The sequence below is a fragment of the Suncus etruscus genome, chromosome 14 (assembly GCF_024139225.1).
Source record: "Suncus etruscus isolate mSunEtr1 chromosome 14, mSunEtr1.pri.cur, whole genome shotgun sequence".
NCBI classification, from domain to species: Eukaryota; Metazoa; Chordata; class Mammalia; order Eulipotyphla; family Soricidae; genus Suncus; species Suncus etruscus.
In genome coordinates, this window is record NC_064861.1 from 89,083,987 (window position 1) to 89,098,913 (window position 14,927).

A 14,927-nucleotide genomic window follows, 5' to 3' on the forward strand; every position below is an offset into this window, starting at 1 on the left:
TTGTTCCCCTTCAGCCATCCCTAACATTTTCCCACGCTGCCCTGCTTGCAAAGCCTGAGCACAGCCAGTCCAGCCTCCAGGATGCAAAGTCTCCACAGCAGTGAACCCCCTGTCTGTCCCCTACTTCTGGACACACTCAACTCGCCCCTAATCCTGGGGTGTGTGTGTGTGTGTGTGTGTGTGTGTGTGTGTGTGTGTGTGTCTGTGTGTGTGTGTCTGTGTGTCTGTGTCTGAGTGTGTTTCTGCCATTCCACACTGCCACACCAGAGTGCTGGGGTTCAGGTAAACAAGGGGTGGCGCCCAGATATCCCCTTTAATTACTGCGTCTATGCCCCCAGGGTTTCCGGGTTCCTGGACACCCCCTAGCACCATCACTAACACCACCAGGAGAGGGGAAGGAGAGGAGGGAAGAGAGAGAGAGAGAGAGAGAGAGAGAGAGAGAGAGAGAGAGAGAGAGAGAGAGAGAGAGAGAGAGAGAGAGAGAGAGAGAGAGAGAGAGAGAGGTGTCTGCAGTGAAAGGGGTAAGGTCTGCTTATGCCTGGGGGACCCCCTGAGAAGGGCAGGGTGCTAAACACCTTGGCACCCCGCCCCCACGCCAAAGACCAGTGCAGGGAAGGGAAGGGCGGGTGGGCCAAGACAGTGGGGAGGGAAACTCGCCCGCCCCGCCCCTGCCCCTGCCCCTGCCCCTGCCCTTGCCCCAGCTGATAAAGGGGCCTCAGGCCTGGGAGGCCCAGACCTCGCAGCAGCCTCCTCTCCTGCAAGGTTGGTGGCTTTCAGGTGGCAGGTCCCACCCCACCCTCATCCCCACTTCCACCCCCAAAGCCTAAAGAGGCTGGGGAGGGGGCCTGAGGGAGGAGGGAGGGGCCCCCTTCCCCTCCCTCATCTCTTCCTGTCCTCTCCCCTGTGCTCCTTCCACAGTGCTCCTCCTGCCCACCATGAAGCTCTATCTGTCGCTGCCTGTCCTGCTGGTGGCTGCCCTATGGCTGCTGTCCGAAGGTACGCGGGGATCCGGTCAGGGAGCCGGGAAGGAAGGGACCCCTATCCAAAGACCCTCCCCAGATCCTCCCAGCCTTCCTCCCCATCCCCCTGCCATCCTAGGGGGTCCCCCCACCAGGATATTCCAGGGTGGGCCACTGGTGAAAAGGGGGACCCCCTGGCATGAGATTCCCGGCCCAGCCGGTAAGACCAGGGATATCAAAGGATGGAAAGGGGGGTCGGAAAAGGGGCGCCCATGCATGAAAAGTCCAGAAACATGAAAAAGTCCACCAACAAGATAGGGCAAATCTGCCCCCAGAGCGCCCTAGTAACCAATGACGCAGAGCCACTTCCGCCTCCTGATTAGCTGTCCTGCTTTTACAGCCTAAAATAAAAGAGAAAATGTTGGGGGGACTTGGGAAGAGAGGGGAGCCTGCATCCTCTGTACACACACGCACGTACCTCCAGGCTACCATCCCTTAAGCATCAGCTTCAAGGATTTCCTTTCCCGGGGCTGGAAATAGTCTAAAGGTGTCCCCCCACCAAGACTGAACTTAATGTCTGTGCTGTTACCCCTGTTTTGGGCAGGCCCAGCCCCGGTCCAGGCGGCCCCTGACCTCTCTGGTACCTTGGAGGGTATCCCTGAGAAGGTGAAGGAGTTCGGAAGGACCGTGGAGGAGACCACCCGGTCGGTCTACACTCGCATCAAAGAGAGTGAAATCACTTCCAAGGCCAAGTAAGACCCTTCCCAGGGCAAGGGAAGGTGGGATGTCCCGCTGATGGGGATACACTGAGGCCCAGAAAGATTAACTGTGGCCCTGGGTCTCAGCAGACCAATGGCTCCTTTGGGACTTCCAGGGGCCCTGGGTTCTGTGAAAGGGGTGGTTCCCGGGGGTGGGGAGTGCTGGGCTCTGCCTGGCCTTGAGGATTCCTGTCAATCCTTGGGGAATAGTAAATTTTGGTAAATTCCCGGAACTTTCCTAAGTGGTCAGGGATGATAACAATGGAAGGTGGAGAGCTCTCCTCCACCCCCCACCTATGGAGTGGACATTGGCTTGGGGTGGGGTAAGAGGCTGAGGCCAACAGAAGAGACTTTCCAAATCTCTCTAGAGAGATAGCTGGGGTGGGGCAGGGGCTCTGCAGCCCTCCCAGAAGTGTCCCCATGTTGACTCTCAAGTCTGGAGGATGAATTAAAAAAAAAAAAAAACATGGAGGCTCCCAAGTGGAAGGCAGGTGCAAAGGTCCTGTGGTTGGAGAAACTGAGGAAGATGAGAAAGGGTGACATTCCAGATCTAAGCACCTGAGAGGGGACTGGAGACACAGCCCATCGGGAGAGTGTTTGCTTTGCACCTGGTTGACCAGAGTTCAATCCCTGCCATCCCCTAGAATCCCCTGAACACCATCAAGAGTGATTCCTGAGTGCAGAGCCAGAAGTAATCCCTGAGCATGGCCAGTGAGGCTTAGAAATTAGAACCAAAACAAGGGGCTGGAGCCAATGCAACAGTGGGAAGGGCGTTTGCCTTGTCCACAGCCGACCTGTGTTTGAAGCCCAGCATCCTATATCCTATATGGTCCCCCAAGCCTGCCAGGAGGCCTACTGGATGTGACCCCAAAACAAAACAGCATGTGGGAGTCTGGGAGTGAGGACCCCACTGCTTCAGACCACCCCAGACCAGGGCGACACTTCAGCCTTCTCTTTGCTGTGCTGTGTCAGGGAAATTGAGGCACAGAAGTGGGGAGGGTGACCCCCCCTATCTGGGACCACTAATTCTGCTGACTGGAGTGCTTTGCCATTTTTGTGGGGAAGGAGATGGAGAGTTAGTGGATGCGATGGGTGGGGAGGATTCTCAGTAATCTTCCATTTCCCCTGCAGGAACTGGTTCCTAGAAGCACTAGAGAAAGTGAAGGAGACATGGAAAAAGAACTTCTGAACAGTACAAGGGGCGCCCCAAGATTAGTGCCTGATTTTCCAGGGTACCAGCATCCCTGCCAATAAAAACCTATCAGAATCCTGAGTGTCTCTTTGCTACACGTCTGGGGTAAAGGCAGGGGAGGGGAGGGAAGAAACAGCCAGGAGGGTGTTTGCCTAACGTGCAGCCCACCTGGGTTTGATCCCCATTATCCAAAGGGTCCCCCTGAGCACTTCTGAGGGTGAGGCCCTCAAAACAAAAGAGGGGGCCAGAGCTATTGTACCGCTGGGACGGTATTTACTCTGCATGGAGCTGACCTGGATTTGGTCTCTGGTATCTTATAGGGTCCCCCAGCTGCCAGGGGGACAGAGCCAGTAGTAACCTATGAGCACGGTGGCTGGGTGTAAACTTTCCCCTCCTACTTCACCCCAAATAAAGAAGGAAAAAGAAAAAAAGGAAGGCAGGTCAAGATGAAAATCTGATAGATATACCCTGGTAAAACAGCAAGGAAGGGGCCAGAGTGATAGCACAGCAGTATAGGGCATGTGCCTTGCACACAGCCAATCCAGGACGAACCCGGATTCGATCCCCGGTGTCCCCTGAACCAGGAGTGATTTTTTTTGGGGGGTCACACCCAGCCACGCTCGGGTTACTCCTGGCTCTGTGCTCAGAAATTGCTCCTGACAGGCTCGGGGGACCATATGGGATGCTGGGATTCGAACCACCAACCTTCTGCATGCAAGGCAAATGCCTTACCTCCGTGCTATCTCTCCGGCCCCAGGAACAATTTCTGAGTGAATAGCCAGGAGAAACCCCTAAGCATCACCCCGTGTGGCTCAAACACCCCCCCAAAAAAAAAAGAAACCAGGAGAGAAGGGAGGACAGGAGCAACAATGCTGTAGTAGGCAGTGTGCTTGCCTTACCTGTGAGGCCCAGGGATCCATTCTCAACACAAAAAAAGATCTATTCAATCCTTAAAAAGAAAAATGGTGGGGCCGGAGAGATAGCATGGAGGTAAGGTGTTTGCCTTTCATGCAGGAGGTCATCGGTTCAAATCCCAGCGCCCCATATGGTCCCTGTGCCTGCCAGGAGCAATTTCTGAGCCTGGAGCCAGGAATAACCCCTGAGCACTGCCGGGTGTGACCCAAAAACCACAAAAAAAAGAAAAAGAAAAAGAAAAATGGTGGGCCTGGAGAGATAGCACAGCGGCATTTGCCTTGCAAGCAGCCGATCCAGGACCAAAGGTGGTTGGTTCGAATCCTGGTGTCCCATATGGTCCCCGTGCCTGCCAGGAGCTATTTCTGAGCAGACAGCCAGGAGTAACCCCTGAGCACCGCTGGGTGTGACCCAAAAACCAAAAAAATAAAAAAAGAAAAGAAAAAGAAAAATGGTAAGAAAAAAATTAATAAATAAAAAATAAAAATATGGGGCCGGAGAGATAGTATGGAGGTAAGGTGTTTGCCTTTCACGCAGAAGGTCTTTGGTTCGAATCCCTGCATCCCATATGGTCCCCTGAGCCTGCCAGGAGCGATTTCTGAGCATAGAGCCAGAAGTAACCCCTGAGCGCTGTCGGGTGTGATCCAAAGAACCAAAAAATAAAATAAAAATAAAAATAAATGGTAAGTTTTGTACTATGGGAAGATCCCATTGGAGAATTTTGGTTTGCTTTGGGGGCCACACCCAGCGATGCTCAGGAAACCATATGGGATGCTAGGGGTCCAACCTGGGTCAGTTGCATGCAAGGCAAGTGCCTACCTGCTGTATTGTACTATCTCTCTGCTCCTCCTTTTTTGACTATTTTTGGGTGAAGTATAGGGGGATTGTTGGGTCCCACCTGTGATACTACCAACTCTGCTTGGGGGACCACATGGTGCAGGGTTTGACCTCGTTATCATGACACACGAGGCATGTACTTGTACTATCTCTCCAGCCCATGTTTTTCTTTTTGTTTTGGGGCCACATCCAGCAATGCTGACGTCTTTTTTTTTTTTTTTTTTTTTTTTGGTTTTTTTTGGGCCACAGCCGTTTGACGCTCAGGGGTTACTCCTGGCAATGTGCTCAGAAATCGCCCCTGGCTTGGGGGGACCACATGGGACGCCGGGGGATCGAACCGTGGTCCGTTCCTTGGCTAGCGCTTGTAAGGCAGACCTTACCTCCAGCGCCACCTTCCCGGCCCCAATGCTGACGTCTTACTCCTGATTCTGCACTCAGGAATCATTCCCTGGCAAGGACTGAGGAGCCATGTGGAGTGCAGGGATCAAACTTGGGGTCAGCCACATACAAAACAAGCAACCTCCCCTCCCCTCTGTACTATGTCTCTCTGGCTTCAGACTTATCCATAATTTTAGGGTTTGTTTTTTGTTTTGTTTTTTTGGTTTTTGGGTTACACCTGGTGGTGCTCAGGGGTTACTACTGGCTATGAGCCCAGAAATCGCTCCTGGCAGGCTCGAGGGACATATGGGATGCCAGGATTCGAACAACCATCCTTCTGCATGCAAGGCAAATGCCTTACCTCCATGGTATCTCTCAGCCCCATTTTTTTTTTTTGAGCCATACTCGGCTGTGCTTAGGGGTTACTCTGGCTCTATGCTCTGAAGTTGCTCTTGGCAGGCTCGGGGGGCTATATGGGATGCCTGGAATTGAACCACGATCTGTTCTGGTTGGCCATATGCAAGGCAAATGCCCTACCACTGTGCTATGTCTCCAGCCCCTATTATTATTATTATTAGTTTTGGTGCTCAGGTGTTATTACTGGGGTTATGCATGGGGGAACAGGGAATCAAACTCCGGCCTCCTTCCTCCTCTTTTCAAAGGACTAATAACCCAGTGCAATGGGGAAGGCAGGTGTAGGATCAGGAAGATCAAAAAGGATAGACTGGGGGGATGGATCAAGAACAAGACAGAAAAGGGGCCATCGGGAATTGGAGGGTGGTTATAGATGGCATCCTGAGAGCTACTGATACAAACTGGGCTCTTTGGGGCCCAGGCCTCCAACTCCCTCTTTACACTCCCTCTGATCTCCCTCTCCCCCACCCCTGCAGTTGTTTTCCAAGAAGCTTTGGACATCCCGCCCTTTGGCCCCCACTGTCCCCTGTTGAGTAACCAATGCAAACAGTGCCCAGACCTTGGGGATGGGTTGAGGGTCAGAGACCTCCCTGTCCTGACTCCGCTCTGGCCTCTGGGCTCCTGGCTGGTCTGGGCGGAGACACAGGCAGTCCATGTTGTGCTAGACCTGACAAGGGGACGGGCTTGCTGAAGGCAGTGGGTGGCAGGGGGTGGGGATGGGGTGGTAATGTGGGTTCATCACACCACCACCTTTCCATATGGTCCCCCAAGCACCAAAAGTGATTTTTGGAGGGGGGGTTGGGCCACACCCGGAGGTGCTCAGGGGTTACTCTTGGCTCTTCGCTCAGAAATCGCTCCTGGTGAGCTGTGGGAGGACCATATGGGATGCCAGGGATTAAACTCGGGTTCCTGCAAGGCAAAAGACCTACCGCTGTTTTGTGTTTTTTTTTTTTTTGTTTTTTTTTTTTTTTTTGGTTTTTGGGCCACACCCGGCGGTGCTCAGGGGCTACTCCTGGCTGTCTGCTCAGAAATAGCTCCTGGCAGGCACGAGGGACCCTATGGGACACCGGGATTCGAACCAACCTCCTTTGGTCCTGGATCAGCTGCTTGCAAGGCAAACGCCGCTGTCTGTGCTATCTCTCCGGGCCCCTACCGCTGTGTTTAACATTCTGGCCCCCAAAAGTGATTTCTGAGCTCAGAGAGAGGGAATTCAGCTCCATTCCTTCGGGTGTCGGGTCCCAGCATATTAACTGGTGCATAGAGACATAGTACAAGGGGGAAGGTGCTTACTATGCACGTGGCCAACCCCGGTTCGATCCCCAACATCCCATATAGTCTTTGGAGCACGACCAGGAGTGATTCCTGAGCACAAAGCATCACAGAGTGTGGCCCAAAAGCAAAAAAAAAACAGGGCCAGAGAGATAGCACAGCACATGCCTTGCATGTAGAAGGACGGTGGTTCGAATCCTGACATCCTATATGGTCCCCTGAGCCTGCCAGGAGCAATTTCTGGGCGTAAGAGCCAGGAGGAACCCCTGAGCACTGCCGAGTGTGAGTGTGACCCCCCAAAAAAGAAAAGTTAATTAGTGAAATTAAGTGTAACTGCTTTTGACCCTGAGACCAGGCCTCACACTGGGCTCCACCCAAACTTTCACCCTCTCACTTGCCCTGCGGCTCTCCCTCCTCCTTTCCTTCCTCCATCAGAGTCTCTGGCTCCTGCTCACAGAAAAAGGAGCAGGTGATCAAACAGGGCTCAAGACCCTGGACAGGCAGGAAGTAGGGAAGGCACTTGCCTTGCACATGGCAGACCCAGGTACAATCCCCGGCACCACTTAGGGTACCCTGAACCCCACAGGAGTGATCCCTGAGCACCAACAGATATGACCAAAAATCTAAGAACTAAATCAGAGATGGGCTAGAGCAGTAGCACACAGCAGGAAATGAGCATGCCTTGCACACAAATGACCTGTGGGTTTGACCCCTGGTACCCCATGTAGTCCCCAGTCTACTAGGAGCACAGAGTCAGGAGTAATCCCTAAATACTTCTGGGCATGGCACATGCTCCATCTCCCCAAATGATGAACCATCTAATATGGTTCCCTGGGCACCACCAGGAGTAATTCCTGAGCACAGAGCCAGGAGTCAGCCTAGTGGACCACCAGGTATGGCCCCAATGACAATAAAAGAGAAGTTTTCTTGATTCATAGCCTTCAGTGCTCAGCGTGGCCCTATTTCACAGAAGAACATAGAAACTGAGGCCTGAAGTCACAGGAAGTGAGTAAGGCTCAGAACCTTCAGTGGCAGGTAAGGACCCTGTCCTTCCCTTTTGGAGGAAGTTGGGGCCATACCCCACCCACTTTCCTGACAAAGGGCTAAGGTGGGGGGGTGGCTGTTCTTGGCTCTGCGCTTCGGTGTCACTTCCAGTAGTGCTCAGAGGGACCGAACACAGTGGTGTCAGGAATCGAACCTGGGTCAGCTCTGTGCATAGCCAGTGTCTGACCTGCTGTCCTATCTCTCCTCTCCCCTGGAAACCCCCCTTTCTTCACTGGGGGGTACGGACAGGGGCCAGCAGCAGTTGCCCGCCTGGCCTCTCTCTGAAGTCCCTGCCAAGGGGCGTGGGGAGGCGGGCAGTAGGGGCGGGCTGTGTGGGGCAACATGCCCTCCCCGAGCTGAAAACTGAACCTGGACAGACAGAAGGACAGGACAGCCCCCCCCACAACAAAATGGCGCTCCCCGGACGCAGGGCCTGGGCACTGCCCTCCCTCTGTTTCTTCCTTGTGGTCTTGATCTGCTCTGGGGGTAAGGAGGGGCGGGCTAACGGGTGGGGGTGCTGGCTGGATGTGTGTGTGTGTGTGTGTGTGTGTGTGTGTGTGTGTGTGTGTGTGTGGCTTGTATGCATGTATGTGGAGGGGGTGACTGCCTCCAGAGAATGTGGGGAATCCAAGTCGGGATGCACACACATGATACACGTGTGTTGTATGTGTTTGCATTTGTGTGTGTGTGTGTGTGTGTGTCAGGGTGAGTCAAGGACCCAGAGTGATAGAACAGCAGGAAGGACCTACCTTGCCCACCACTGACCCTGACACCCTACGGAACCCCCCACAAGCTTCACCATTAGGATCTCTGAGCACCATATCAGGAGTAAGCCCTGAGCACTCCCAAGTATGGCTCAACACACATCACCGATTTTTTTTGGTTTGGGGGCTACACAAACCCTAGCAGGATCAGGGGGAACCTTATGAAATGGTGGGGACCAAACCTGGGGCGCCTGTGTGCAAGGCAAAGGCTCTTCCCACTGTGCTATGGCTCCAGCTCCCCCACTTTATTACTATTTGTTTTGTTTTGCTTTTGGGGCCATACCCAGAGGTGCTCAGGGGTTACCATAAGGGATGCCGGGGATTGAACCCGGGTCCTTCCTAGGTCAGCCACGTGCAAGGCGAATGCCCTACAGCTGCGGTATCATTCCACCCCTCCTTTTATTGTTTTTAAGCATGTTGTGAGCATGTTCTTGAACATTGTGTAACTGTTTGTGTCTGGGTGTGTGGGCCAAGTGTGGGTGCAAGAGGCTGTCTGTGGGGGCTTGCACAGCACTTCGCATGGTTGTCTCTGCACGTTGGGTCATGCCCTGTGTTTCTTGGGGTTCTTGCTCCCAGCTGCCTGGCCATCGTTGCTAGTCGAACCCAGGGCTCCCCTACACTCCGGCCCTTGGAGGTAGCCTCACACTCTCCTGCGGCCCCCTGAGCACTGCTGAGGCTGCTAATGTGTCAGCTCTGTTCTCCCCCTTCTGCAGAAGGGGAAACTGAGTCAGGCATGGCCATGCAGCGGTTGCTTAGGGGGCCTCTCTGCAGTGGGGGCAGCTCACTGAGGAGGCTCTGGGGGTGCTGACCTACAGGTACAGGGCTGGAGGGCCCACAGCACCCCAGATCTGCTCAGCCAATCGCGACACTGTACAAGCTGTGGGGAAGGGGCTGAGGGGGAGCCATAGAGGGGGGAGGAAAGAGGGACACAGCGGGGCTAGAACAGAGGCCTCGCAGAACCATCACCCTACCGTCCTCCTCCCCAACGCCAGAAGGAACACCCAGGCCACCTGTGGAGATCGAGAGTCCCGTAGCTGAGCCGGACACAACAGGGCCCTGGAGTGTCATCAGGGCCAAGGTGGCGGGTCTGGTGGAGCCGGTGGTGAGCAAGACACAGGAGAAATGGCGCAACTTTTGGTGAGATTGTGGGGCACAGGTCTGAGGGAGAAGGCTAGGATGGACCTGGGTCTCAGGGAGGAGGCTGGAGATTGATCCTAGGTCTGAGGGAGGAGGCCGGCCGAGGGATGGAGGATGGACACTGGGCCTGGACAGGTACCTCCTGGCTCTGAAGGGCTCAGGTGGGTGTAGAGTTCAAAGCCTCAACCGCCCTGTCCCGTGCCTGTCCTGTCCCTCAGGAGCCCCGGGCCCTTCCAAGGCTACGTGCAGACCTACTATGAAGATCACCTGAAGGACCTGGGTCCTCGCGCCCGATCTTGGCTGCGCAGCTCCAAGGAGAAGGTTCTGAACAAGGCGCACAGCCTGTGCCCTACCCTGCTGTGTGGAGACGGGGATGCTGACTCCCAATAAAAGAAATAAAAGAATTGTGTTCCCTGTCTCTGGCATCTCTCTTCCAAGGCGCCCAACAGAGCAAGCCCGAGAGAACCTTCCGGTCTGGGTGGAAAGTGAGCAGAGGGGCCTTGGGGTAGGGGACCCCTGAGACTTCCTTGGCAAAACTTGGGGAAAATGAAGATTTGTGTTTTGTTTCTGGGCCACGCCCAGTGGTGCTCAGAGGTTACTACTGGCTCTGCGTTCAGGAATCACTCCTGGAGGGTGCTCAGCAGAATGGTATGGGATGCTGGGATTCGAACCTGGGTCTGCCTTGTGCAAAGCCAGTACCTTCCCCTCTGTGCATTCCTCCAAGCTCCTGTGTTTATTACATGAAGACCCCATGTCCTATTCCTGGGTGGCCCCCCAGGAACTTCTCCACGCCCCACCCGGCCTTTCTCAGGGATGACCTTTCAGTGGGGCTCCAGCTGGCCTGACCCTGGGGACGTCACTGCCCTCTGCCCCACCGCACCCTTGGTCCTGTTGGCCGAGGACTTTGGCCCCAGGCCTCTTGGTGCGGGAGCGGGCTGGTCCGGGAGCTATAAAGCTGATGGCCACTATGGGGAGTCACCAGGCCACCCTCAGAGACGGGTAAGAGCTGGGCGGACACTGGTGGGGGGTGCGGCATCGAAATGGGGGGATTGTGAAATCACCCGCAGGAAGAGGGACAGGGAGATCTGATCTGTCTGGAAACTTCTGTGGAGCTGAATTTGGGATCTGTGTGTTGGCCAGGAGGGGTCGGGTCCTACCATTTCTTGCCTCAATTTCTCCATCTTCTGAAAAGGAGAGGGGCAGAGGGGGTGCCAGGGGCAAATGAGCCCTAAAGGCAGAGTTGGGGTGTGGAATAGAAGGAACAGGCTCAAAGGCTGGAGTGGTGGCGCATGCTGTAGGGCATTTGCTTTGCATTCGCTGACCTAGCACAGACCATGGTTGTTGGATCCCCAGGCATCCCATATGGTCCCCCAAGCCAGGAGCAATTTCTTTTTTTTTTTTTTTTTGTTTCTTTTTGGGCCACACACGGCGGTGCTCAGGGGTTACTCCTAGCTATCTGCTCAGAAATAGCTCCTGGCAGGCACGGGGACCATATGGGACACCAGAATTCGAACCAACCACTTAGGTTCTGAGTTGGCTGCTTGCAAGGCAAACGCTGCTGTGCTATCTCTAGCCAGGAGAGATTTCTGAGCACAGAGCCAGGAGTAACTCTGGAGCATCACGGGGTGTGGCCCAAAAACCAAAATAAATAAATAACAGGCTGGGGGGGGATTGGTGGGTTTCTCTGGGAAGACTGTCCCTGGCTCTGCACCCCCACTCCCCACCCCCGTCCAGCTGTTTGCTCCCAGAAACATTCCCTGAAGCCAGAGAGACAGAACAGCGAAAGGGCACTTGTCTCGCACGTAGCTGACCCTGGTTCTTCAGTTCCTGGCATCCCACAGGGTCCCCTGAATCCCCACCAGGAGTGACCCCTGAACACAGAGCCTTAATCATCAGCACACCAGGGTGTGGCCCCAAAGCAGAAACAAGCAAAAACAATTTCTGCTCCTCCTCCTCGGCTCTGTTAATTTTATTAACTTTGGCTCCTGTGACTTTTCACAAAATTCTAAAGCAGATCAGGGTCTGTGCTCAGGACAAACTCCTGGAGGGGGTGAATGGGATTTAAAATGAGTTAGTACAAGCCCCTTCTCATCAGGGGCAGCAGAGCAGGCAATGCAGGTGGTAGATGGGCTCTCCCCCCTCTCCCCCCACATATTCCTGTCCTCCTGGCACCACCAGGAGTGACCCCTGAGCACCTCTGGGTGTGGCCCACAAAGGAAGGAAATAAAAAGCTGTTACTGAGTGAAGCTCAGGGCGGGAGAGATAGCACAGCAGGGAGAGAGGGCAGGGAAAGCGTTTGTCTTGCAAGCAGCAGACCTGGGTTTGATCCCCGACATCCCATATAGTCTCCCGAGCATCGCCAGGAGGGATCCCTGAGTTCAGGAAGCCATAAGTGAGCATCATTGGGCATGACCCCCAAACAGAAAAGAATCAGGGACACCAACACCAAGACTGATCTGATCACTGTTGGAGGAGGTGTATGACTTGGGGGGGGTGGGCCCCTGGAACAGAGGCCTCAGGCTCTCTCCTCCCCAGTGTTGCAGGATTCCCAGCATCATGAACTGCAGGTTCCTAGCTCTGACGCTTGTTCTCCTGGTCCTGGGATGCGGTGAGTACAGCCAGTGGGGAGCACTGGGAGGAAGTACGGGAGGCTCTTTGGGGCCCAGTTCCTACCCCCCCTTGCAGGCCCTAATGCTCTCCTCTCCCCCGCAGAGGCCCAGGAGGTGGCCCCAGAAGCTGAGGAGGCCAACCCCACCCTCCTCACCCAAGTCCAGGAGTCCCTGTTCAAGTATTTGTACACGGCCAAGGATGCCGCAGCAGGCCTGTACAATAAAGCCTCCCTGACTGGCGTGGACGAGAAAATCAGGTATAGCCCCACCCCAGAACTACATCCGGCACCCCTAGTTCACACCTCATAGGTCCCCGCTATACATACCCCTTTCCCCCTTTCTTTCTATTCCCACTTAAGCCTCAGGAAGTTCAGTTCCTAGGGCCGGAGAGATGGCACAGTGGTAGGGCTTTGGCCTTGCACAAAGCCAATCCAAGACAGAAGGTGGTTCGAATCCCGGAATCCCATATGTTCCCCCCAATGCCTGCCAGGAGCGATTTCTGAGTGCAGAGTCAGGAGGAACCTCTGAGCGCTGTCAGGTGTGACCCCCCCTAGAAAAGGAAATTCAGTTACTGGGCCCCTTCTGCCTCCTACTCCATCAGAACTGGGAGTCTGGGGTCAGAGGGGTAGGTGGTTCAGTGGGTAGGGTGCCTGTTTGGCATGCAGTTGACCTGGGTTTGATCTCCCTCATCCATATGGGGTCCTCCGAGCCTGCCAGGAGGTGCAAAGCCAGGCATGCCAAAATACTAAGACAAAAACTGGGAGTCTGAACGCCCAGCTCTAGTGACCTGGAGAGCCCTCAATCTGATTCCCACCTTTTTTTTTTTTTTTTTTTTGGTTGTTGGGTTACACCCGATGGCGCTCAGTGGTTACTCCTGGCTCTGTGCTCAGAAATTGCTCCTGGCAGGCTCTTGGGACCATATGGGATGCCACCGTCTGTGTTGGATCGGTTGTGTGCAAGGCAAAAAGCCCTATAGCTGTGCTATCTCTCCAGCTGGTTGCTACCTTTTTGTTTTGTTTTGTTTTGAGATCCCCCAGAGGCACTCAGGTTACTCCTGGCTCTGTGCTCAGGGGTAGGATCAATGGACCTTATGGAATGCTAGGGATCGAACCCCAATTAGTTTGTACCAGGCAAATGTCTTCCCAGCTTCCTTGCTCTGGCCCCTGATTCCCATTTTCTGACCATCTTTGAGACCTTGGGCCTAGGACAGGATTCTGGGCCTGAGGTAGCCTCCGTCCTTCAGCCCCGGCTTCCAGCTCTTGTCTGAGGCTCTGTCCCTGTCCCTAGGGATATGTATAGCCAGAGCACAGCTGCCGTGACCACCTACGCGGGCATCTTCACCGACCAGCTCTTCTTCCTGCTCAGCGGAGACCAGTAACAAATGGGCCCCACTCTCCAGCTTGCTCTCAACACCCCGAGTCCCTCCAGCTGTCTTCAATAAAATTGAATCAAGCTGATTGATTTTCTTGAACTGTCGTAGTTTTCTGAGTTTCTGGGAGATCTTGGGGAGCTCCTGGTTCAGGCTGAGTGTTGAGCAAGAGAAAAATGTGGGCGTCTCTGTCTCCTTCAACCTGATACCTGTCTGCAGCAGCTCTTTTTACTTATTTTTTATTTTATTTTTGCTTTTTTGGGTCACATCCAGTGGTGCTCAGGGGTTACTCCTGGCTCTGCATTCAGAAATCGCTCCTGGCAGGCGGGGGGTGGGGGGTATATGGGATGCCGAGGATCGAACCTGGGTCTGTCCCGGATTAGCAGTGTGCAAGGCAAACTTCCTACCATTGTGCTATCGCTCTGATGCTGGCAGCAGATCTGGAGAGGAGCCGGCTCAAGATGGGGGACCCTGCATAGGATTGGGGTATTGGGAAGATCATGGGTTTTGGGTGATGTGAAAGTGAGGGGGTCAGAACTCAGTGGCTCCCAGAGGCCTGCCCATGTTCCTATACATGTGGCCAGAGGCCAGGGGCGAAAGTCCAACAGTCCAGCTCTGCGTGGCCTCTTGGCTGTAAGTCAGTGCTGTTTTCCCCTGGGTTTAGTCATCAGAGCATTCTGAGGTTTTTTGTGAGCTGTTCTCGCCAGCACAGCACCCCGGGACGCCTCTGCAGCCCTCACACTGTTTTTTTGCTCTGTTTAGTGCCCGGGAGTAACCCCAAGTCAGGCCTGGGCTGGGCCACCTTCCCGGCAGGCAGGCAGGCAGACAGGCAGGCCAGCTGCCCCCCAGTTGTTATTGTTATCATTATTTGGCTTTTGGGCCACACAGAGCGATGCTCTGGAGTTTATTCCCAGCTCTGCACTCAGGGACCACTTCTGGATGGGATTTGGAAACCATCTGGGAGTGCCTGAACCCACTTCTGATCTCTAGTAGCCCCCCAAAAGCCTCTTTTGAGGTGAAGTGGTAGTGCTGGGAAATCCAGAGCACAATGGGAGAAATCAGAGTGAGGGTTGGTTGGGATTGGAAAGTGGGGGCGGGCCGGAGTGATAGCACAGCGGTAGGGTGTTTAACTTGCACGTAACAGATCCCAGATGGACCGGGGTTCGATTCCTGGCATTCCAAATAGTTTCCAGAGTCTGCCAGGAGCGATTTCCAGGCATAGGTTCAGGAGTAACTCCTGAATGTCTTTGGGTGTGGCCCAAAACAACAAAAAGCAAACAAACAA

At 54.4% G+C, this 14,927-nt stretch overlaps 3 protein-coding genes across 3 annotated transcripts; all 3 read left to right on the plus strand.

Annotated features, from left to right (window-relative positions):
* The first annotated feature begins 898 nt into the window (after window positions 1–898).
* On the plus strand, window positions 899–2,974 carry APOC1 (apolipoprotein C1). The gene is made up of 3 exons (XM_049787321.1): window positions 899–996; window positions 1,564–1,711; window positions 2,849–2,974. Exons 1-3 carry the CDS (start codon window positions 936–938, stop codon window positions 2,904–2,906), a joined length of 267 nt encoding a protein of 88 aa, XP_049643278.1. The 5' UTR covers window positions 899–935; the 3' UTR covers window positions 2,907–2,974.
* Window positions 2,975–8,117: 5,143 nt separating this feature from the next.
* Window positions 8,118–10,069, plus strand: APOC4 (apolipoprotein C4). Its single transcript, XM_049787317.1, has 3 exons — window positions 8,118–8,249; window positions 9,520–9,664; window positions 9,883–10,069. Exons 1-3 carry the CDS (start codon window positions 8,174–8,176, stop codon window positions 10,052–10,054), a joined length of 393 nt encoding a protein of 130 aa, XP_049643274.1. The 5' UTR covers window positions 8,118–8,173; the 3' UTR covers window positions 10,055–10,069.
* Window positions 10,070–10,579: 510 nt separating this feature from the next.
* Window positions 10,580–13,734, plus strand: APOC2 (apolipoprotein C2). Its single transcript, XM_049787320.1, has 4 exons — window positions 10,580–10,663; window positions 12,200–12,272; window positions 12,377–12,530; window positions 13,561–13,734. The coding sequence occupies exons 2-4, from the start codon at window positions 12,221–12,223 to the stop codon at window positions 13,649–13,651; spliced, it is 297 nt and encodes a 98-aa protein (XP_049643277.1). The 5' UTR covers window positions 10,580–10,663; window positions 12,200–12,220; the 3' UTR covers window positions 13,652–13,734.
* Window positions 13,735–14,927: the final 1,193 nt, after the last annotated feature.

Bases quoted from the DNA above. Each gene is read 5' to 3' on its own strand.
- APOC1 (XM_049787321.1), top strand. From the start codon at position 936: ATGAAGCTCTATCTGTCGCTGCCTGTCCTGCTGGTGGCTGCCCTATGG. The intron at 997-1,563 runs GTACGCGGGGAT...TGTTTTGGGCAG, and splicing joins CCTATGGCTGCTGTCCGAAG to GCCCAGCCCCGGTCCAGGCG. The intron at 1,712-2,848 runs GTAAGACCCTTC...TTTCCCCTGCAG, and splicing joins GAAATCACTTCCAAGGCCAA to GAACTGGTTCCTAGAAGCAC.
- APOC4 (XM_049787317.1), top strand. From the start codon at position 8,174: ATGGCGCTCCCCGGACGCAGGGCCTGGGCACTGCCCTCCCTCTGTTTC. The intron at 8,250-9,519 runs GTAAGGAGGGGC...CCCCAACGCCAG, and splicing joins GGTCTTGATCTGCTCTGGGG to AAGGAACACCCAGGCCACCT. The intron at 9,665-9,882 runs GTGAGATTGTGG...CCTGTCCCTCAG, and splicing joins GAGAAATGGCGCAACTTTTG to GAGCCCCGGGCCCTTCCAAG.
- APOC2 (XM_049787320.1), top strand. From the start codon at position 12,221: ATGAACTGCAGGTTCCTAGCTCTGACGCTTGTTCTCCTGGTCCTGGGA. The intron at 12,273-12,376 runs GTGAGTACAGCC...TCTCCCCCGCAG, and splicing joins TCTCCTGGTCCTGGGATGCG to AGGCCCAGGAGGTGGCCCCA. The intron at 12,531-13,560 runs GTATAGCCCCAC...CCCTGTCCCTAG, and splicing joins GGCGTGGACGAGAAAATCAG to GGATATGTATAGCCAGAGCA.